Below are 19,244 nucleotides of genomic sequence, written 5' to 3'. Positions count from 1 at the left end.
TTTGTCTTACTGTTTTTCTACCAAGAACTCTTTTTAAATGTGGTTGTTATTGTAGCACTTTTTACAACGAAACTATACTTGAACAGTTCCAAACTGTACATACTGTATGAAGCTTGTCCTCCAAACGGGTTTCTTATTTCTATGTGGAATTTCATACCTTGCAAGGTCCTGTAAATAAAATTAAATTCCACCCTTTTCTTTACTTCAAAAAAAAAAAAAAATAAAAAAGGTATACTGGGACCAGCAGGTGGCATGGTGGTTGGGTGCTGGACACTCCCACATGGCTGACCATGGTTTGAGTCCTGGACCTGGCAGCTTCCTTTGTTCCTTTCCCTCTCTCTCTCTCTGTGTGTCTCTGGTCAAATTAAAAAAAAAAAAAGAATAAATAAAATTAAATAAATACTAATGAAAATAAAAGAAAGATATATACCTAAGTGTTTTCTCAAAAGAAAATTAACAAAGGTATTTGATGATACAGAAATAGTCAAAACCACCAATTTGTGAAATAAAGTAGCTTTGGGAACTCAAACAAATAAACAAACAAACAAACAAACAGACCCAAAACATTGGTGTGGTGCCGGCCATTGTGGAAAGTGGTGCCTGGACACAGTCAGCAAAAGTTTCCCATTAGGAAGGAGCCTCTCTAAAAGGAGTTTTGGAAGTTTTGTTACTTTCTAATCTACTTGGTGCAAGGTGTGTTCAAATCTCTGTATGCCTTCTCTTTTCCATTGTTTAAAATGAAGACATTTTCTAGTTTGTAGCTCCTAGAAAAGATGTTATGAGTCCAAATGAGATTATGTAGTTCTTGGAATTCCACAGAGGAAATAGCTATGTAAATTCAATGTATTGTTATTCACAACATGTGTGGCTGAGCTGAGAAGTCTAGCTACTACTCAACCATGCAAACCATAAAGTTAGACTTCCTGTATCCTGCCCAGTAATTCTCTTCCTTACAGTGGAAACCACAAGCCAATTTTGCCTTACAGAAATGTGCTCTCATCCTAACCTTTTTTCTCCTCATCTGAACTTTTAATGCACATTAAAAGGAAAACCGACTCAGTTTGTCCATGAAGTCACATCTGAGAAAAGTGACACAGTTAGGGAAATGTCTGTTTTACATTTAGGACCATGTATATTTTACATGCTTACCAGGAGTTGATTATAAAGATCACCAGCCCAAATGATCTAACAACTTTCATTTTTACATCCCTAGTTCAATTAAGAAATAATTTCCAATAGTATCATTGTAAGTATATTACATTTCTGACCCTACTTACACCCATGTGGTGGGCATTATCTGACTTTTGGATTGCTCTTTAATTCTTTAACAGTTGCAATTTTTTCTTTGCAAATGCATTATGGGTAATTTATGTTGTTTTGACAGTTTGCTTCTTTGACATAATTTGCAATTCTGCACCCAGAGTTGTAATATACTACAGTTTAGATAAACGGTATGGAAATAGAGGTTATCTATGTAAAATGATTCATATTTCAAGATAGGGACTTCTGTAAAATGAAAAAAAATATTGCTATTAATCACACTTTTTATATTACTTTTTTTCCTTGACTGAGATTTGTTACATTTACTATTGTAACATATTTCCAAAATACATTAGTTAAATGGAGCTGAAAATCACACATGCATATTTTATGGAAAAAATAAGCAGATATATTTTCAATTTTAAGCTATAAACTATGACTTTTCTTGGATGATTAAAATATCCCGGCCCATTTAAAATGAGCTACATAATAAAAGTGATGTAAAATAATAATTTTACAATGCTTAATAATATAAAGTGCTTTATCTGAAAAATGTCTTTTAAAAGGCTTTATGCATGATTCAAGCACTTTTGTTCTGTATAGAAAATAAGTGAGTGATAAGCAAGGGAAATAAAAAATTGAGAAGAATTTAACAAATAGTTTAAAAAACCAGACTTGGAAAAACTATGTCTGTCTGTTAGAATTAAGAAGTAGTGACATGTTAAAAGGTTTATGTTGTTGGCAACTGAGGAAGCAGGGCAGAGAGACACAGTAGAAACCATTAGATCCAACTTTCTCTAATACAGGTTTTCTGACTTAAAAAAGGGGGTTACAAAGTGTGTTGAATATGCTTCTTATTGTCAATTCATGTCACTAAAGAGAGTTTGCCCTTGCTCACACAAGAGAGGAGCACTGAGATCTTCAAGCAGATACCTGCCAGGAGTTCCTTTAACATGCAAACTAGCCGTGGGAGTTTGCCCGCTTCCTAGTCACCATCAAAGCACGGAACCTGAAGAAAGAGTGCACACATCCTCCGGGTGCTGCCCCTGAGCGATCCCTAAAGGAGAGGCAGGAGAGCCAGGTGAGAGAATGGTAATATATTTATTAATGAAGACTGGGCTATTCATTTAGAATCACTGAAATGTTTAAAATAATCTTGAAAGAACCTTACAGTAAGAGAAGAAGCATGGAAAATCAGTCCCAGTAGAGCTGGCTTAATTACTAATCTATAGCAGAAACCATGATCCATACGTTTTTTCTTCTTTTTTTTTTAACCTGAAGACATGGTAAAATACTGGTACATTTAAAAAATGACAAATTAACTAATGACTATATTGTCAAATGTGATACAATGCCAGTGTACTCCAGTTGCTTTGGTACTAAAATGTACTATATTGTTTGTAGGTTTTATCTAACGCTGTAATTATTTTTCAAAAAAATATTTGTTTATTTATTTCATTTGTTATTATTTTAAAGTTTGTTATAGGATAAAGGCACTCACCAGAGAGAGACAGAGAGAAGGAAAATGAGAAAGCAAGTTGCCAGGTCCAGGACTGGAACCACAGGCAGCTGCGGGGGAGTCTAGCACCTTACCCTCCGCTCCACCTGCTGGCCCCATAATTCTTTTTCTGAAAAAATGTTAAAGGTGCCTGTGCTGGCTAGAGAGACAGAGACAGAGGGAGAGGGAGAAAGCACCTCTTAATTGAGTGTGATCATGCCACAACCTGTTCTCCATTTTTTCATTCTGTCAGAACTTGGGGCACCCATACACACATACCTGGTGTGCTTTTCCTAAGGTCCCATTCAGTAAAGCTCTTCTGAGCACTACCTGGTATTGCTCTAGTCCTGACAAGGAACCGAGGCCAGACCTCTGCATTATTAGTCTTGGCAAGAGACCACACTTCAGGTGCTGCTACCGCAAGGTCGCACTGACCCAGGAAATAGCAGATAAAGGCCTAATGCGCGTACTGGGAGGTCTAACTTCCTAGAAATGGATCAAAAAGACCCACCAGATGTTTCATTTGTGCTTATCCCAGTGTGCCTAACTCCCTGGATACCACTCACACCTACAGTCTCCAAAGTAGCTTGATGGCCCTGTAAAAGAAACTCCCTCTGTCTTGGCAGGCGGGCTGAGGCACCTCTGGCTTCAGACCCCTGGATGATCTTTCTCTCAATAAACTTTCTTTGTCTCTTGAGATGATGCTTCCTGAGTTACTCTGAACCGTGACACTTTTCAGACCTCTGGGGCCAGAATTTGAACTGTGTGAACCGTCACGTATAGGACCCCCTTAACCACTAGGCCATGGGGCCAGCCCTAACGCATAATTCTGTTTGGGTGAAATTTTGTTTCCACACAATGAAGGTTTTGGTTATATAGTCTGGCTCTTTTGAGTTGAGCAGCCCTAAATCTTTCATTCTGACTCAATCTTCCACAAAACAAACTTCTAAAAGGACAGGTACACAATTTAAAAATTTGTGGCCATTTAAAAAAAAACAAAAACAAAATAAAACAAAAACAGAAACCAGCTGAACATGGTTTAGATACTATCTTTCCTGAAGGCAGGGTTTGTTTGTTTTGTATTACTTCAATAGAGCCTAAAAAGGTTCAGCGAGCTCTGTAAATAGTATCCTGAGTCTTGTTTGTAAGAAAAGCTGGTTATTCTGGCTTCTATAGTCTCATTGCTCTAAACTATTTAATGGTGCCCACATCCTAAAGAATCAAGTTTAAGCCTCACTGCCTTGGTGATGGGTGAGGGGGATAGAGAGTAAAGGGTGCCTAGATATGGCTCCCTTCCCCTCCATGCCATCTCTCTTCTGGATTTGACGATCTCCTTGATTTTAATATTTTTGTTTGAGGGGCCTATAATCCTCACTTCTTTGGGGCTAATTATGACACGCTCTATAGTTCTTGATCCAAAACAAACGGTGGCACTTAATTTATATTGGGCTGTTCTAATTGAATCATATGGATAATATACACTTAATCATAGAGAAAGTTTAATATAGCCTAAATAGGCACAGGATTTTGTTGTGTTGGAACAATATTTACCAAGTGTCCAACACAGTATAAGGAGTAAAATTGTATTTTAACATGGGTTGTCTTTGGTCCATCCTTCTATAAATTAGAACTGAGACATTCTAGTGAAGGATCTCTTTGTTATCTGACAGTTTACAGATGACACTCACTTTTGAAACAAGGCTTTATGCAATCCTTAGCCAAGTTTAAGTCAACTCTGAAAAATCACTTGTTTAATATTGCTTTTTGGCCATCTGTTGTCATTTATTCTGGTTTCTTTTTTTTTTTTTTTTTTTTTTTTTTTTTTTTTTTACCTAGAGCAATTCCTTAGGAGAGCATTACAGGAGTAGAAATAAATAATTGTTGGTTGATTGATTATGATTAGAAAGTGTGTGTTCCAAAGTTGAAGGTTAAATAAAGCCAACTCTGTAGCTCTAAATAGAGAGTATGCATGGTTGATTTGATGGTGAAAGGACTCCATTGCAGAGAGGGCCAGGTGAGATGCCTTGAGGGTTTTGAACTACTCATTTGATTCCTAATCTACAAAGATTACTTTGGAACTGACTGTAAACTAGTGAAATGGTTGGATGGTGACAAAAAGATGAAGAAAATAATGAATGCATACTAGATGGCACAAAAGATTTAGAGGTATTTGTATCAGTTTTGTAACCACACTGACATGTGGGAAATAAAATTTATTGTTGCTAAACATCGAACATTACTCCTGAGGACTAAAATAATGAACACAAGTAAAAATAAATAGCATTGAACTAACTAGAGCAGTAAGACTTTCAAAAGAGCACTCCAGAGAGAGGAAAGAAGGGTTTTTCTGTAACACTATCTAGATAACATAAAGCCACAATTCACCTATGCAATAGCATTAAACTAATTATGCCCAGATAGACTCAGTTTATTGAGTCTTTCCTCCCTAATTCCAGAGGAAGCATCAATATTTGTTAAAATATACATATAAGGTTTTTAATATTTGCTAGCTTTTTAAAAACATAGTAAGAAATTGTAATATGGTTTAGGTTAGAAAATGATTAGAAGTTTTCAATTCAGCATCTGTTTTACGTATTGAATAAACCCGTTAAGACTTTGAGTTATTGCCCTAGAAAACATAAATGACAACAAGAAGTATTAGTTTAGGGAGTCACTTCCCAGAGGAAGAGTTGGAACCTCTTATCACTAGAGACATTAAAAATGGGCATAAAATCTACCAAGCAAATTATTTTCTCTCTGATGTTATTCTGAGCATCTATCATGAACAAAATTTATTTTTATTTCGTCAATGTGTTTTATCTCTCAGTTTGCCCAGTAAGCACATTACAAATCAGTTTTGAATTTCACAGTAAACATAGTCATGTTTCAGTGTCTCCCCAAACAGATCTGCATAGTCACAGATTAGTTGTTTAGGACAGTATCAGATTTGTCACTTACCCAACTATTGAGTTTCAAACTGTATCTCTCTTTAGAAATAAGATTGGTTGTATTTTAAACTTCTTACTAAACACATTTGTCTTTCAAAGATTTATTTATTTAATTTTAGTTGTTATCATTATTATTATTTTTAAAATTTGACCAGAGAGAAAGAGAGAAAGGGAAAGTGAAAGCAAATCTGCAGGTCCAGGATTCAAACCATGGTCGGCCATGTGAAAGTCCAGCACCATAACCACTACACCACCTGCTGGTGCTGACATTTGTCTTCTTTTAAAAATTATTTATTGTTATTTTAAGTTTTGCTATAGGGCATGAGTGCTCACTAGATACACACACACATACACACAGGAAAAGTGAGAAGGCAAACCATTAGGTCTGGGACTCAAACTGTAATTGGCTATGTGGGAGTCTAGCGTCTTAACCAACACACCATCTGCTGGGCCCCACATTTGTATTTCTTTGTCAAGGTAAGCTCTTCATAGCTGTGTCTTCATTTCTTACCAATACACTGAGGTTGATCATTTTGATCGAAAGACCTTGAAAGGTGTTATAATGCTTTATGTTGGCAGCTCCAGATCAAGGTGGTATGTTGTGAGGGGATACTATAATAGCTTTAGCTCTGCCACCAAAAAGCTGTTGGACTTGGAGTTAGTCGATTAGCATCAGGTCTTGGTTTCTACAGTTGCAAAGGAGAAAAATATTATCTTCCTGTTCTAGGATAATTTTAGAACCTTTTTTTATCCATTCAAACACCAGGCGTTGCTGCAGCCAAGGACAAAAATATAAATGAGCAGTGCCACAGGTCCCATTCAGAGCAGAAGTTGGAAAACTTTCTTTTCTTTCTTTCTTTTTTTAAAAATAGTTTATTTGATTGATGAGAGAGAGGGAGATAGTCAGGCACACTCAGCAGAGTCTTGTCATGCCCCGATGCCCTTTCCCAATCCTTTCACCCAGACATGCAGTCATGGTCTTGGCTATGCACACCTCATGTACTTCAGACTGACCCAGGAGCGAAATCCAAGGTCCACTGTGTGGCCTCCAGCACTGCAGATCAGTAGCCATTACTTGTGCTATTCTTAAACAGTCAAATAGTAAACATTTTAGATTTTGTGAGGCAAAATTGAGAGACTTATGTAATATTTATGTAACATTTAAAAATGCAATTGTTAAAAAAAAAAACATGTAAAAAACCATTCTTGAACTGGTGCGAAGACAGGTGGATGCTCACCCATGGTCTAGAGGACCAACAGATAATCACAGTCCAGGTGGAAGCTGAGATGATAGAAGTAGGAGGTAAAACATTTCACCTGAACTCTTCTCTTCTTTGAACTGACCAGACATTTAAGTTACAGTAACCAGAGCCATTTGTCTCACTAGAGAGCAGAGAAGAACCTCACTGGGGTGCTCTTTTCATTTCCCCTTTTCATCTTCTTTTCTCTTTGTTTTCTTTGACCTCATAATACCATTCCCATTTTCTCTAAGAACTCTTTTATTGGGGACAAGATGGAGAAGCCTGGGGGGGAGGGAAGAAGGCAAAGAAGAGGCAAACAAGGATTTTAATTTCCCATGCGCCAACATAATTACAGAGCAGATACAAATCCCTCCAAATCTTTTGTGCCGCTTTATATGCATTCATTATTTTTCTCATCTTTTTGTCACCAGCCAACCATTTAACTAGTTTACAGTCAGTTCCAGGAAAATTTATGTAGATTAGAAATCACCAACTTAAACTGAAGCCCTGAGGACATCTTACCTGTTACCACCTTGATAAGTACTGTTTGAATGATTTCCATCTTTCTCTATCAGAAACTTAATATTAGCTATAGCCTCTTTTATCACAAAGGCCTCTGAATTGCCTTAAGTGTGGAATATGGACAATCAGAAAGTCTCATCTCAGATTGTTTTGGATTTTTTTTTCTTTTTATCAATCACAGCCCATCATTTTGGAAATTTATCTAAATAGGTAGTAGGAAAAGAATAAGAGCCTGAGAAACACATTTAACTCTGCTGCATTTCCTTTTCTATGATTTAGTTTCCCCTGGGAGGTATTACTCTTTGAAGTTGTGGAAGAATTAGAATTTCTCTCTTAGAATTATTAACGTGTACCATTTCCGACAAGTAGTGTGTTTTCTAAGGACATCTTTCATTTTTCTCACATTTAAATACAGTTAATATTGAATAAATGGTCTAATGTCATTATTAGTGTTTACTGTTAATGTGATTTGAACACTGGTAATATTTTCTTTTTAGAATGTATAAAGATATACACACATTTTAGGATATGACTTTTTTCTAATGCATTCTAACCAGTGGTAATATATATGTATCAAAAATAATATGCTTGTTGATTTGAAGTCTGGTTAGACCAACTCTGTCAAGGCAAAATACAAAGTGGTGGGACAGGGCTGGCAAATTGTGGCTTGAGATCAAAGAATGACTATTATGGGATTGCCGCATGCATGAGCTCATCTCCTAAACCCTATGGGCCACTGCTGCAAAGAAGCTTTTGCGATTACTACAAGGTGAGCGCTTGTATTGAGAGAGAAGCCGGCCCAGCCTGGTGGTGTAGTCTGTAGCGTACTGAACTGCAGAGCTGGAGGCCACATGGTTCAGCACAGATTTGGTTTCCAGGGTTGGCCCGAAGACACAAGATCACGGTGAGCTGAAGGGCTGGGAAAAGAGGTTCGCAAAGGGATGAGACCTTGTTGAGGGTACTTCTTTTGCTTTCTCTTTTTCATGCATGTGCTCTCTATTATAAAAATGAGGTGCTGACAAACTTGATCCATTACCAAAACCAGAGTCACAGCCAGTGTGTTTGTGGGTGAGATAGGAGACAGTAATATAGGGGACAGATGCCAACCACTTAGTCTTTTATCTGGCCAGTCCCCCATGGACTAATGTCTGGCTTGTAGAAGGCAAAGAAGACGGAATAACATTTCCGTGTGTAGAAGGAAATACTGTCGAATTGGAACCTGTGGCAGGCACTGTTGGTTGCCCCTTTCTCCGACAGCTGTTCTCCATTTTTGCAAGCACAATCCTGTTTTATTAGGGATGGGAGGCAGTGTGGCCTTATATTCAGCTATGGGGCTAACTCTATGATTGTTTTAAGTCATTAGTTTTAATATTATTCCTTTGACAGTCTTCCTTCCTTAGAATTCCCCAGAGCTGAATGACCATGTTATCTCGTTCTACTAAAAACTGTATTAGAAGGGATCTGCAGGTGTGGGTAGGAAAAACTCTTATCTTTTTTTTTTTTTTTTTGAGAGATTTTCGCTATAGGGCGCGTGTACTCGCCAGACAGACAGAGAGAGCTATAGAGACAGAAAGCGAGAAATCACCCCCCAGGGGGGATGGTCATGCCGCAATCCCTTCTCCTCCATTCTCCTCTCAGGATCTTGGGCACACATGCACACGCACCCGGCGTGAGATTCAAGCTACCGGGTCCAGGACGCAAACTGCAGTCGACTACGTGGGAGTCCAGCGACATAGCCATTATGCTAACTGCTGGTTCCCAAGCTCATATCTTTTTGACCAGTTGTTGTGTAAAGACATGCTGCTGAGGTCTATGGCAGCCTACTTTGTGATCAAGAGGTGACATGCCCAAGAGTGAAAAGCTGAGACAAGAATGATGGTCAAGACAAAGAAATTACATGACTGACGGTGTTGTGACGCCAATACGCTAATATGCCATACCTTCACAGTTCTTATAATGTGAGAGAAGTACTTTTTTTTTTTGAGAGAGATTTTTGCTATACGGTGCATGCACTGGAGAGACAGAGAGACAGAAAGGGAGAAATCATCACTCCCTCTCCCCACCGCCCCTGGAGGTATGGTCATGCTACAATCCCTTCTCCTCCATTCTCCTCTTGGGATTTTGGGCATGCATGCATACTCACCCTGTATGAATTTTAAGCCTCTGGATCCAGGACTTGAACTGTGGTAGACTACGTGGGAGCCCAGTGATGTAAACATTAAGCCCTCTGCTGTTCCTGTTCTTTTTAAAAAGTATTTTTGGTATGATATATGCAATTTAATTTTAATCCCTTTTAAGATATTTGGATTTCCTGCATAGATATACTTACTATTTGAATAAAGGGACCACAACTTTGATAATTTAATGAAAAGGTATTTCTGATGACTGTGTGGCTTCTGAGTACTAAGAAATGGAATTTAAAAATGAGCATCAGACTTATTTTTCAAGTGCCTTGTCATAAATGTGTTGCTATCCATGTAATAAAGTAATTTTCCCTTGTGTGGTAAATATAACACTAAAGAAGAATGAGCCTTGTCTGATAAAATGACTTTTATTAATCTCCTAATGTTTTTATTTTGTGCTAGAGTTTTGATTAGTTTCAAGAGAGTAGCAAACAGGTTATGAGCAGAGTTGAATATTATTGCTATCCAGATATCTTTGGTTAATGCCTGCTGTTTATTTCAAGAACAAAATGCTCCATTAAGAACAATCGATAATGGTCCAACTTTATTATCAAGAAATTATACCTGTTATGTAAACCTTGCTAATTATAAACACTTAGATTCATTTGGGTGATATAACAGTTGAAAAAGACCATTTATTAGGGGAAATGCTTGGCATTTGTACCAGCACAATAAAGCTGAAATAATAATAAAAAAAAAATCTGAGGAAAGAAGAAATGTTAATAAGGAATGGAATTTGCCTAGGAGACAGCATGGAGTGTGGGATTAATGCCAAGTACTTCATTTTGTGTTTATAAAGTTTATTTTATGACTGAGAGACAGGGAGACAGAGACACAGAGAGATAGCACTCTCGCTAGGTTCTTGATGCCATGATCTATCTACTTCAAGCCTCAGCCAGCCTGGATCACGGGCACAGGCAAGTGTGGAGTACTCAGGAAGGTCTCCTGATGCGAACCGGGAACTTTCTAATGTGAGTCAGCCTCCACTGCTGTGCCACCATCTGCACCACCAACTGCCCCATCTCCTCCAGAGCTTCCCTTACTGGTTCCTTTCAACAACTTCAAGTAGCCTGTCCTCATCTTCTATTCTCACTGCTCTTCTCACATGCCTTGACTGAAGTCATGCATGCACCTGCTTCAGTTTGGACGAACTCCTAAGCAGAAGTTCAGCACTGACCTCTTGCCTATGGTCAAGGCTGCCTTCTGGACATCTTTGTCTGAACATCTCATAGGAACCTGAACATCATGCATCCAAATAGAATTTATTTTCTGCCCTCTTCTTGATTGTCTACCTTAATCTGAACATCAAAGTGTCAATCTTGACGCCTCCTTCCCTCACATCCTATATCCAATCAGCTGCATTTCTTATAGTAAGAAATTTCTTTCAAATGCAGCTTCTACATTCACTTCCCCCATCTTAATCTGGGCCATTGTCACTTCTTGTTTTAATTGCTATAACCTCTATAAGAGGACTTTTAAAAGTTTGCAAAAAATAGAATTAGAATATGAATTTATTTTGGTACAAAATGTCTTCCAAAATCCATGTATAGTTTTTTCAGAAGACTCATTTTGAACTTTTTGAAGATCGCACACATATTTAGCTAGCAGACTCATAGGATGTAGTCATTAAGGCAATTTTATTTTTGTATTCTATAGTCCTTAATTCTTTCTTTAAAAAATAATTATTTGGGACCAGCAGTTAGCGTAATGGCTATGTCACTGAACTCCCATGTAGTCAACCGCTGTTCAAGTCCCGGACCCGGTGGCTTAAACTCACGCCGGGCACGTGTGCATGTGTGCCCAAGATCCCGAGAGGAGATTGGAGGAGAAGGGATTGCAGTGTGGCCATCCCCCTTGGGGGGTGATTTCTTGCTTTCAGTCTGTCTCTGTCTTTCTGGCGAGTGCACACGCCCTATAGCAAAAACCTCTAAAAAAATTATTTTACTTAACTTTATTTATTTTACTTTTACCAGAAAGGGGGGTGGGCGAGAGAGAGAGAGAGAGAGAGAGAGGGGGGGGGAGAGAGAAAGGAGAGAGATAGAGCACCCCCAATAAGGTCTTGATACCCTGATATAGTCCAGCTTAAGTCTGACCCAGATCATGAGACCATCCACACAATGATTAAAGCTGCTGAACAATTAAAGAGAGGGGTGACATCAGAGTTGTACTTTGAAAAGATTTCTTTGAAAGCTATATGGGGAGCTAGAAAGAGTATAGAGAATCTAGTTAGGAGGCTTTTTAAAAAATAGTCCATGTGATAGACCCTCTGGTACTCTCAAGAATAATTTGGGGGTGATTTTTGAGTTGGAGCTAGAATCTCCAAAGTTGTGAGTAGGTATGAGCCAAAGAAATTCTATATTATGTTTGTGGCCTTTGTTTTGCATGCAAGCTGGTAGGCCAGGGAGCTCAGATCACAAAAGTGTAACAATAGCATCTCTATTTTGTGAACTCCGAATTGAGATACATGATGTGACAATGGGAAAAATGTTTGAAGTTCCTGGGTAGTCCCTGGAAAGCCTGGACTGTAATCCTACTGAATTAGCTGGAGTCAGATTTGGTGACTCATATCCTCCTATTTCAGTGGGCAGAGAAGTACTTCAGGTCCTCTCATACAATCCCAGAACGAAGCATGAACATCTTGACGGTATGTGAACGCTTCACGTGCTGCTAAGATGCTTTATCTACACGATGCCAAGCTGGTGATAAATAGCCAAGAACCTGATGCTCAGTGGTTCTTTCATTCTTTAATTTTAGACTATTGTCACTAGTTTGGCTGTTTAAGGATCTGTGCCATTAGAGACCTCACACCTTCAGTTTGCCCTCTTTATGCTACAAAGCAGACTCTTGAGCCACTGTTGGAGATTTTAGTCCTAGATGGTGTTGTGGGTTCTATGTTCTACCATGGCTCTTACACTAGCTCTCTAATTGTACTTTTTGCTTTGGGCAAACTCACTGATGATAATCCATACTCGTGGCAATGACTTAAACTTCAACTACGGAGGAAGAAGGGAGATACAGAAATTTAAAACTGTTTCAACTGTCAATTAGGTATAGGTCTGAGGATCATATGATAGTCCTATGATAAGTAATATGAGATTATAATGTTAATCAAATTTTTAGAGGTATTTTTGCAATAGGGTGTGTGCACTTGCCAGAGAGGCAGAAAAAGACAGAGAGAGAGAGACAGTGAGAAATCACCTCCCAGAGGGAACGGTCGTGTCACAATCCCTTCTTTTCCAATCTCCCCATGGGATTTTGGGCACACATGCACACATGCCTAGTGTGAGTTTCAAGCCTCTGGATCTGGGACTTAAATCACAGTCGATCATGTGAGAGTCCAGCAATGGAACCATTATGCATCTGCTGGTCCCATAATGTTAATAATTAAAAAATATTTATTTAGTTTTATCATTATTATTATTATTTTAAAAAATTAGCTACAGAGCACATGCACTCACTAGCCAGAGATGGGAGTGGGGTGGGAGAGAGAGATAGAAAGAAAGTGAGAAAGCACGCTGCCAGGTATGGGACTCGAACCATTGTCAGCCATGTGGGAGTTCAGTGCCTTAGCCATCACACCTTCTGCTGGCCCCAGTATTAATAATTTTTGAAAGATCAAATCTCCATTATAATTAATAGCTTACTTTCCTTAAAGTTATTTCTATTGGCCACTGACTGATGTGATTTCTGTGAAATTGTACCTGAGAATAAAGAAAAGAGCTGTTTGCTTCTCCTTATTCCTACTATGTAGAGATATGAGAGTACTTCAAAAGTTTATAAAAATGAGTGGGCCCCATAGCCTAGTGGTTAAAGTAGCTGGATCCTGCCTGGTTGACTATGGTTTGAATCCTGGCCCTGGCAACTTGAAAAACACAGTGCGTGTGTGCATGTTCCCCAAGTCCTGAGATGATAGTGATAAGGAGAGCAAGGTGTTTTATCATGTGACCACCTCCCATTGAAGGGTGCTTTCTCCTTTTTCCTCTCTCAGTTTGTCTCTGGTATGAGCACACACTCTCTGGCAATCAAAAAGTGTTCTTTACGGGACAAACAGCGTAATGGCTATGTCGCTGGACTCTCATGTAGTCAACCGCAGTTCGAGTCCCAGACCCAGTGGCTTAAACTCATGCCGGGTGCGTGTGTGGGTGTACCCAAGATCCTCAGAGGAGAATGGAGGAGAAGAGACTGCAGTGTGGCCATTCTCCCGGGGGTGATTTCTTGTTTTCTGTCTCTCTGTCTCTGTCTTTCTGGCGAGCACACACGCCCTATAGCAAAAACCTTCCCACCCCCCCCGCAAAAAAAAAAAAAAAGTGTTCATTGAAAAATGAGGTTAAAGCACACGTTTATTTTGGTGCAGAAAATTTAAAATCTACACATAGTTTTTCCTAAGCGTTTTTCATAAACTTTTTGAAGATATCGCGTCATACATGTATTATTTGGTTATTATGATTTAAAGAATCATCCTTTCATCACAATTTATACACATTGTTTTTTTTTGGAGAGGTTTTTGCTATAGGGCGTGTGCACTCTCCAGAGAGACAGAGAGAGACAGAGAGACAGAAAGCGAGAAATCCCCTCCAGGGGCGATGGCCACGCCGCCATCCCTTCTCCTCCATTCTCCTTTCAGGATCTTGGGCACCCACGCACACGTGCCTGGCATGAGTTTAAGCCACCAGGTCTGGGACTCGAACTGTGGTCGATGACATGGGAGTCCAGTGACAAAGCCATTTCACTAACTGCTGGTCCCCACAATTTATACACATTTTAAAGTCTGTTTATTTCTTCCATGAGAGAAAGAGACAGAGACAAGAGAAAGACACCTCAAACAGGATCTTCATCCTGTGACCCACCCCCATTCTCAGCTGGCCCAGGACATGAACCCAGGCTTTTTTTCAGTTGTGCTATCACCTGATCCCTATAACTCATATTTTAGAAACTGCCTTTTTGATAATAAGAATGGAAACTTTTTAGAAATTTACATTTTTTTGATAGGTGACAGTATTTATCACTAAATCCTATTGATTTTACTATGTTTTCTTTCTTTCTTTCTTTTTTTTTTGACAGACTTTAGCTATAGGGCATGTGCGCTTGCCTGAGAGACAGAGAGACTTGAACTGCAGTTGGCCATGTGGGAGTGCAGTGAGGAATCCCCCCTTTGGGGGGGATGGGCACGTCATAATTCCTTCTCCTCCATTCTCCTCTTGGAATTTTGGACACACACACACGCCCGGTGTGAGTTTCAAGCCCCGGGATCTGGGACTTAAACTGTGGTCAGCCACATGGAAGTCTAGCGCCTTACCTACTACACCATCTGCTGGTCCCAATTTTACTTTCTATCTCTTGAACCTGTCCACTTTTCTTCATCTATCCCTGGCTGTTGCACACACAGGTGTGAGTGTGGCATGTACAATCCATGTAAATAGAAGAATCTAGGAATACTGTGTTCCACCAGTAATAAAGATATGTGTAAAAATGTCAATTTGTTTTTGACATAAGAAGCTTGACAGTTGTCTTTAATTTTTTTTTTCCTTCTTTATCCCTCTACATCTCCTGATTGCATCACGGCATGGATATTTATACTCTATTAACTTTGCTTGCCTCTAAGGAAGCAAAGTAGGGGGATTTGCTGAGGGCATCTGTATCAGCAGTAGGGGAACAAGAAGTGTTAGCTAGTACTTGGTGGCAAATGAGAGAACGTGACCTTGAACCACGGAATGTAGGAAAGACGCTTACCTGGTTAAGGTAATGGGAAGGGCAAGGGTGGAGGCAGCATTAGGGACAGCTGGAACCAGGGCCTGGAACATTGTGTGGATTCCTGTTCTTTGCATGCCTTGGCTTCCTACATCTTCATCTCATTTGCTCTGATTGGCTTCTTATGTGGCTGGGACCATGGTTACTGTAGCTCCAGCTTCATATTTACACTTTAAGATCGGAGAGGAAAAGGCTTCTCTCTCTAGCTCATGTATGGAAAACAAGCAGGATACAACTTGGATTGATTGGTCTTAGGTCCTAAGTCTATTCCTGGGCCAATTGCAAACCAAAGAATGAGACTTTAGGATTGGCCCAGTTGGGTTAAGTGCCTACCTAAAGAGGTGCATTTGCTGGAAACACTCTTTGGCATCACCTGGTTTAAAAAGCATCTCTCTGAAGATGCTGTTCTGGACAGTTGTTTTAAAAAACATCTTTCTTTCAAGTTTTCCTCCCTTCTGTTTCTTTTATTTATAAATGTGCAAAATGACATCTAGGAGATAGCCTTCCTTAGGTCCTAATCTCTCTTTACGAGGAGGTAGCATCTGAATATCCTTAACAAAGGAGAGTGGCTGACACTTCTAACAAGGAGGGCCTACTCAGGGCAGGAGCCAGGGGGAACACAGGGCAAGGCTAGGGGGAGCAGGGGGAGGGGTGTGGCCCCAGGCAGCAGGGCCCAGGGAATGTGTGTTGATTGGCAGGACACAGTAAATGCACTATAGTAGAAGTCATGAATCTGTGATACTGGAGGGGTTTCTGTGTTTCTGGCTGCTAGTAGATAAGAACCAGAAATTTCTGTGTGCTGAAAACTGGAGCACAGAAATATTGGTGCTTGTATGAGAGGAGGGAGGGAGAGAGACATGCTTACCTTGCTTTTTACCCTTTACCTAGAGCCTTCCTCTCTTTTTGGTATGTTTCTTGACTCAGAAGCTTGCTCGTGGCTTCCCCAGCCAGTTCTCTGTTCCTCAAGGCAGGAAACAATGCTTGCTAATTTTTTTTGGTCTCATTTTGATTGGCTTGGAAATTTAATCAGAATAATGCCAGATACATGCAATTATTAAAAAAAAAGAAACTATTAACTACTCATAGACTTGCCTTCTCAAGTTAGGTTTAAACCTTGAGGAAAAAATGACTCACAAGCTCTCTGATCTGTTCCTTCAGGCACGGAATCACCACCTGGGATTAAGGCATCAGTGAAGATGCCACTCTGGAGGAATTCAGATTCTAGAGAGAAAAGGAGGTTAGGAGAGCTCCTTACTACATCACTGAACTAATAAGAATTCAGAAGAGCTTCCTTTTCTCTTTTGTTTTATACGTGCATTGCATTCCTTTCTGTGGTGTGACAATAGTACTTGTAAAGAGCCGAATATTCACTCTGCTAATGACAGTTGACATTTCCTGTCACCCAGGAAACGAGCATGCCCAGCTTTAGGAGACACGCATAAAGCTAGTAGGAACCAGTCCACTATGTAGGCTCATTGGTGGCTAAATACTCAAAATGCACACAGGTTCATTGAGCCAGAAGCACATCGCAAACTTGCAGTGAAGTCAGTGTGGCTTCCATTTTTTTCATGCCCATGACCTTTGATTTATTCACTTCACTAGAATTTAACCAGGAGTGGCATCTTGTCTCAGTGGTGGCCAAGTCCACTGCCAAGTACCTGGTCTAGTATGTTTTGTTCTCTCCCCCGACTCCCCTCTGTCTTTCTCTCTACCCCTCTACTGATCTGGGGAATTTACTAAAATAAAGAACTCTCCCCCGACTCCCCTCTGTCTTTCTCTCTCTACCCCTCTACTAATCTGGGGAATTTACTAAAATAAAGAGCCTGTTTCAGGAGGATGGGGTGGGGCCCGAGAGTCTGCATTTCTAGCACGTTCCCAGGTGATGCGAAAGCTGCTAGTCCCAGGGACACATTCTGAGTAGCAAGGGACTAAGTCACAGAGATAGGAAATGAAGAACCTGGCACTTTAACTGTGAAGCTGGTGTGAAGGTCTGGGGATTTAAGCTGCAGAGTCCCAGACAAGCCCTACTTTGTCCTGTGAGTCCTGTTTTAATTTCCCCCTGCATTACCATGGATTTTACAAGAGGTTTATCTTTTGAACAGAGACTCTTTTCTGAGCTAGTTTGATGGGGATTCTATTGTTTCTTGCAGCCAGATGTGTCACAGCTAGTTTAGGAAACAGATACATCAGCATTTAGAGAAGGGCACACAGGTTAGGTCTGTATGAAGTACAAAGAACCAGGCTTTGCCTTCCCTAGGGCTATGGCCTGAAAGCTTTCACCTTCTGCCCCTGTCCCTCTGTCAGGTGGACACTTTGGCAATTTGTGCCTGCAGGGCAAGACCTCTTTTTGACCCTGTTAACTTGCTCATTTTTCTAGTCAATCCCTCTAGTGAAGAGATGCAGTTTTAAAATGGAAACACCTCCAACACTGCTAACAGAATCAGAAAGAAAAGAACTGAAGAAAGCAGAAAATTTAGCTATTTAATGTGAAAAAATGTCAGAAAACCCAGTAAATGAATCCATGGTTGGAATGCTAAAGAGTACATTTATTTGCAATGTGAATGGCATGTCAGTTGTGCTTTTACTCTGGCCCAGAATAATTTCCAGTTATAGCTACACCAAATAGAAAATACCTTTTATCCTATTATTTAAAGTAGTCACAAAGTGGGGAGAAGGCTAGGAAGAACTGGACACACGCCTATGATTATTGGGGTGTTGTTTTAACGCTTAACACTGTGTGGCATCCACGTTCAGTTTGGCTCAGGCAATGAAATGAAATGGACAATATATTTGGTGACATAAATAACAATAAAGGTAATAGGTTCTACTCAGCACTTGGTAGGCGGATGTAAAGGGAGTCCAAACTCTCTGGGTAATATTCAGTTGCTCAGGGTATACTGAGTCCCCACCTTTTTCCTTCATGATAGAGCGTGTGTTGCGTGCGTACATCTGTGTTTGTGTGCATATGCATGCATGAGAGCGAAAAGAGGGTGAGAGAGAACCCTTGACAGGATCTCATCATGTGATCCCCTTTCCTTAGGGGATCCTTCTCAGGATCTTGGGCACCTGCATGTGGGCCCACCATGTCTTTGGGCCTACCAGGTATGTGAACTCACAGTTGCCACATGGCTTGTAGCCTTACAGGACATATGTGTCACTGCTGTGCCACAGTGGCCAGGACTGAGGACTCACTTTTGTATAAGGCACCATTCTAGGTGCAGTGGGGGTTCAGAAGTGAGACACAGGCTGATTCTTCCCTTAAGGTTTGTACAATCTAGGAAAAAATTGATTAAAAAAATGGTCTTTTATTCTCTCTCCATTTTCTATTAGTTGGCAGCTACATCAATCCTCTTTTCCTTAACCCAGTGCAATACATTTTTCATGGTGAAATTCTAGTCTCAACATCAGGCCAACAAGTGCGTATTCTGAACAATTTCCAGTGTTTCTTAGATCCTGTCACACAGCTGATAGTCCACTCCTAAGCCCAGCTCCTTAATCTTTTCAGGTTACTCCACTTTCATGGTCAGAGCCAACCTCAGTTCAGATAACTGCAGGTGCTTTTGATCAAACAGTCCTTTTCTACTCTATTAATCCTTACAACTTCCCTGAGAAAGTACTGCCCTAGCCTTTGCGGGTGTCATATAGTGAACTGTCACTAGATGAAGGTCTTTGAGGAACCAGGTAGCGAAATGATACGGCTTGGTGGATCGGGAGAGCCCTGGAACCCACTGACTGCTCTCCCTGTACAGTTTCCTCAACACCCACCTCCCTTTTTTAAAAAAAAATATTTTATTTTATTTTATTTATTCATTCATTTATTTTAATTTGACGAGAGAGAGAGAGA

The 19,244-nt window shown here is 40.0% G+C and overlaps 1 protein-coding gene across 1 annotated transcript in view; it reads left to right on the top strand.

Moving 5' to 3' along the window:
* LOC102480169 (importin subunit alpha-1-like) overlaps positions 1 to 12,323 on the top strand; it is a 15,401-nt gene extending 3,078 nt beyond the window's left edge. The window contains 3 exon segments of the mRNA XM_027769637.1: positions 2,225 to 2,341; positions 3,057 to 3,224; positions 12,234 to 12,323. Coding sequence (XP_027625438.1) covers positions 2,225 to 2,341; positions 3,057 to 3,224; positions 12,234 to 12,323 — 375 coding nt within the window.
* Positions 12,324 to 19,244: the final 6,921 nt, after the last annotated feature.

This window comes from Tupaia chinensis, unplaced genomic scaffold (genome assembly GCF_000334495.1).
Source record: "Tupaia chinensis unplaced genomic scaffold, TupChi_1.0 Scaffold150006_1, whole genome shotgun sequence".
Classification (NCBI taxonomy): Eukaryota; Metazoa; Chordata; class Mammalia; order Scandentia; family Tupaiidae; genus Tupaia; species Tupaia belangeri.
Note: the sequence above shows the minus strand (reverse complement) of the source record. Positions and strands in the feature narration are given on the sequence as shown.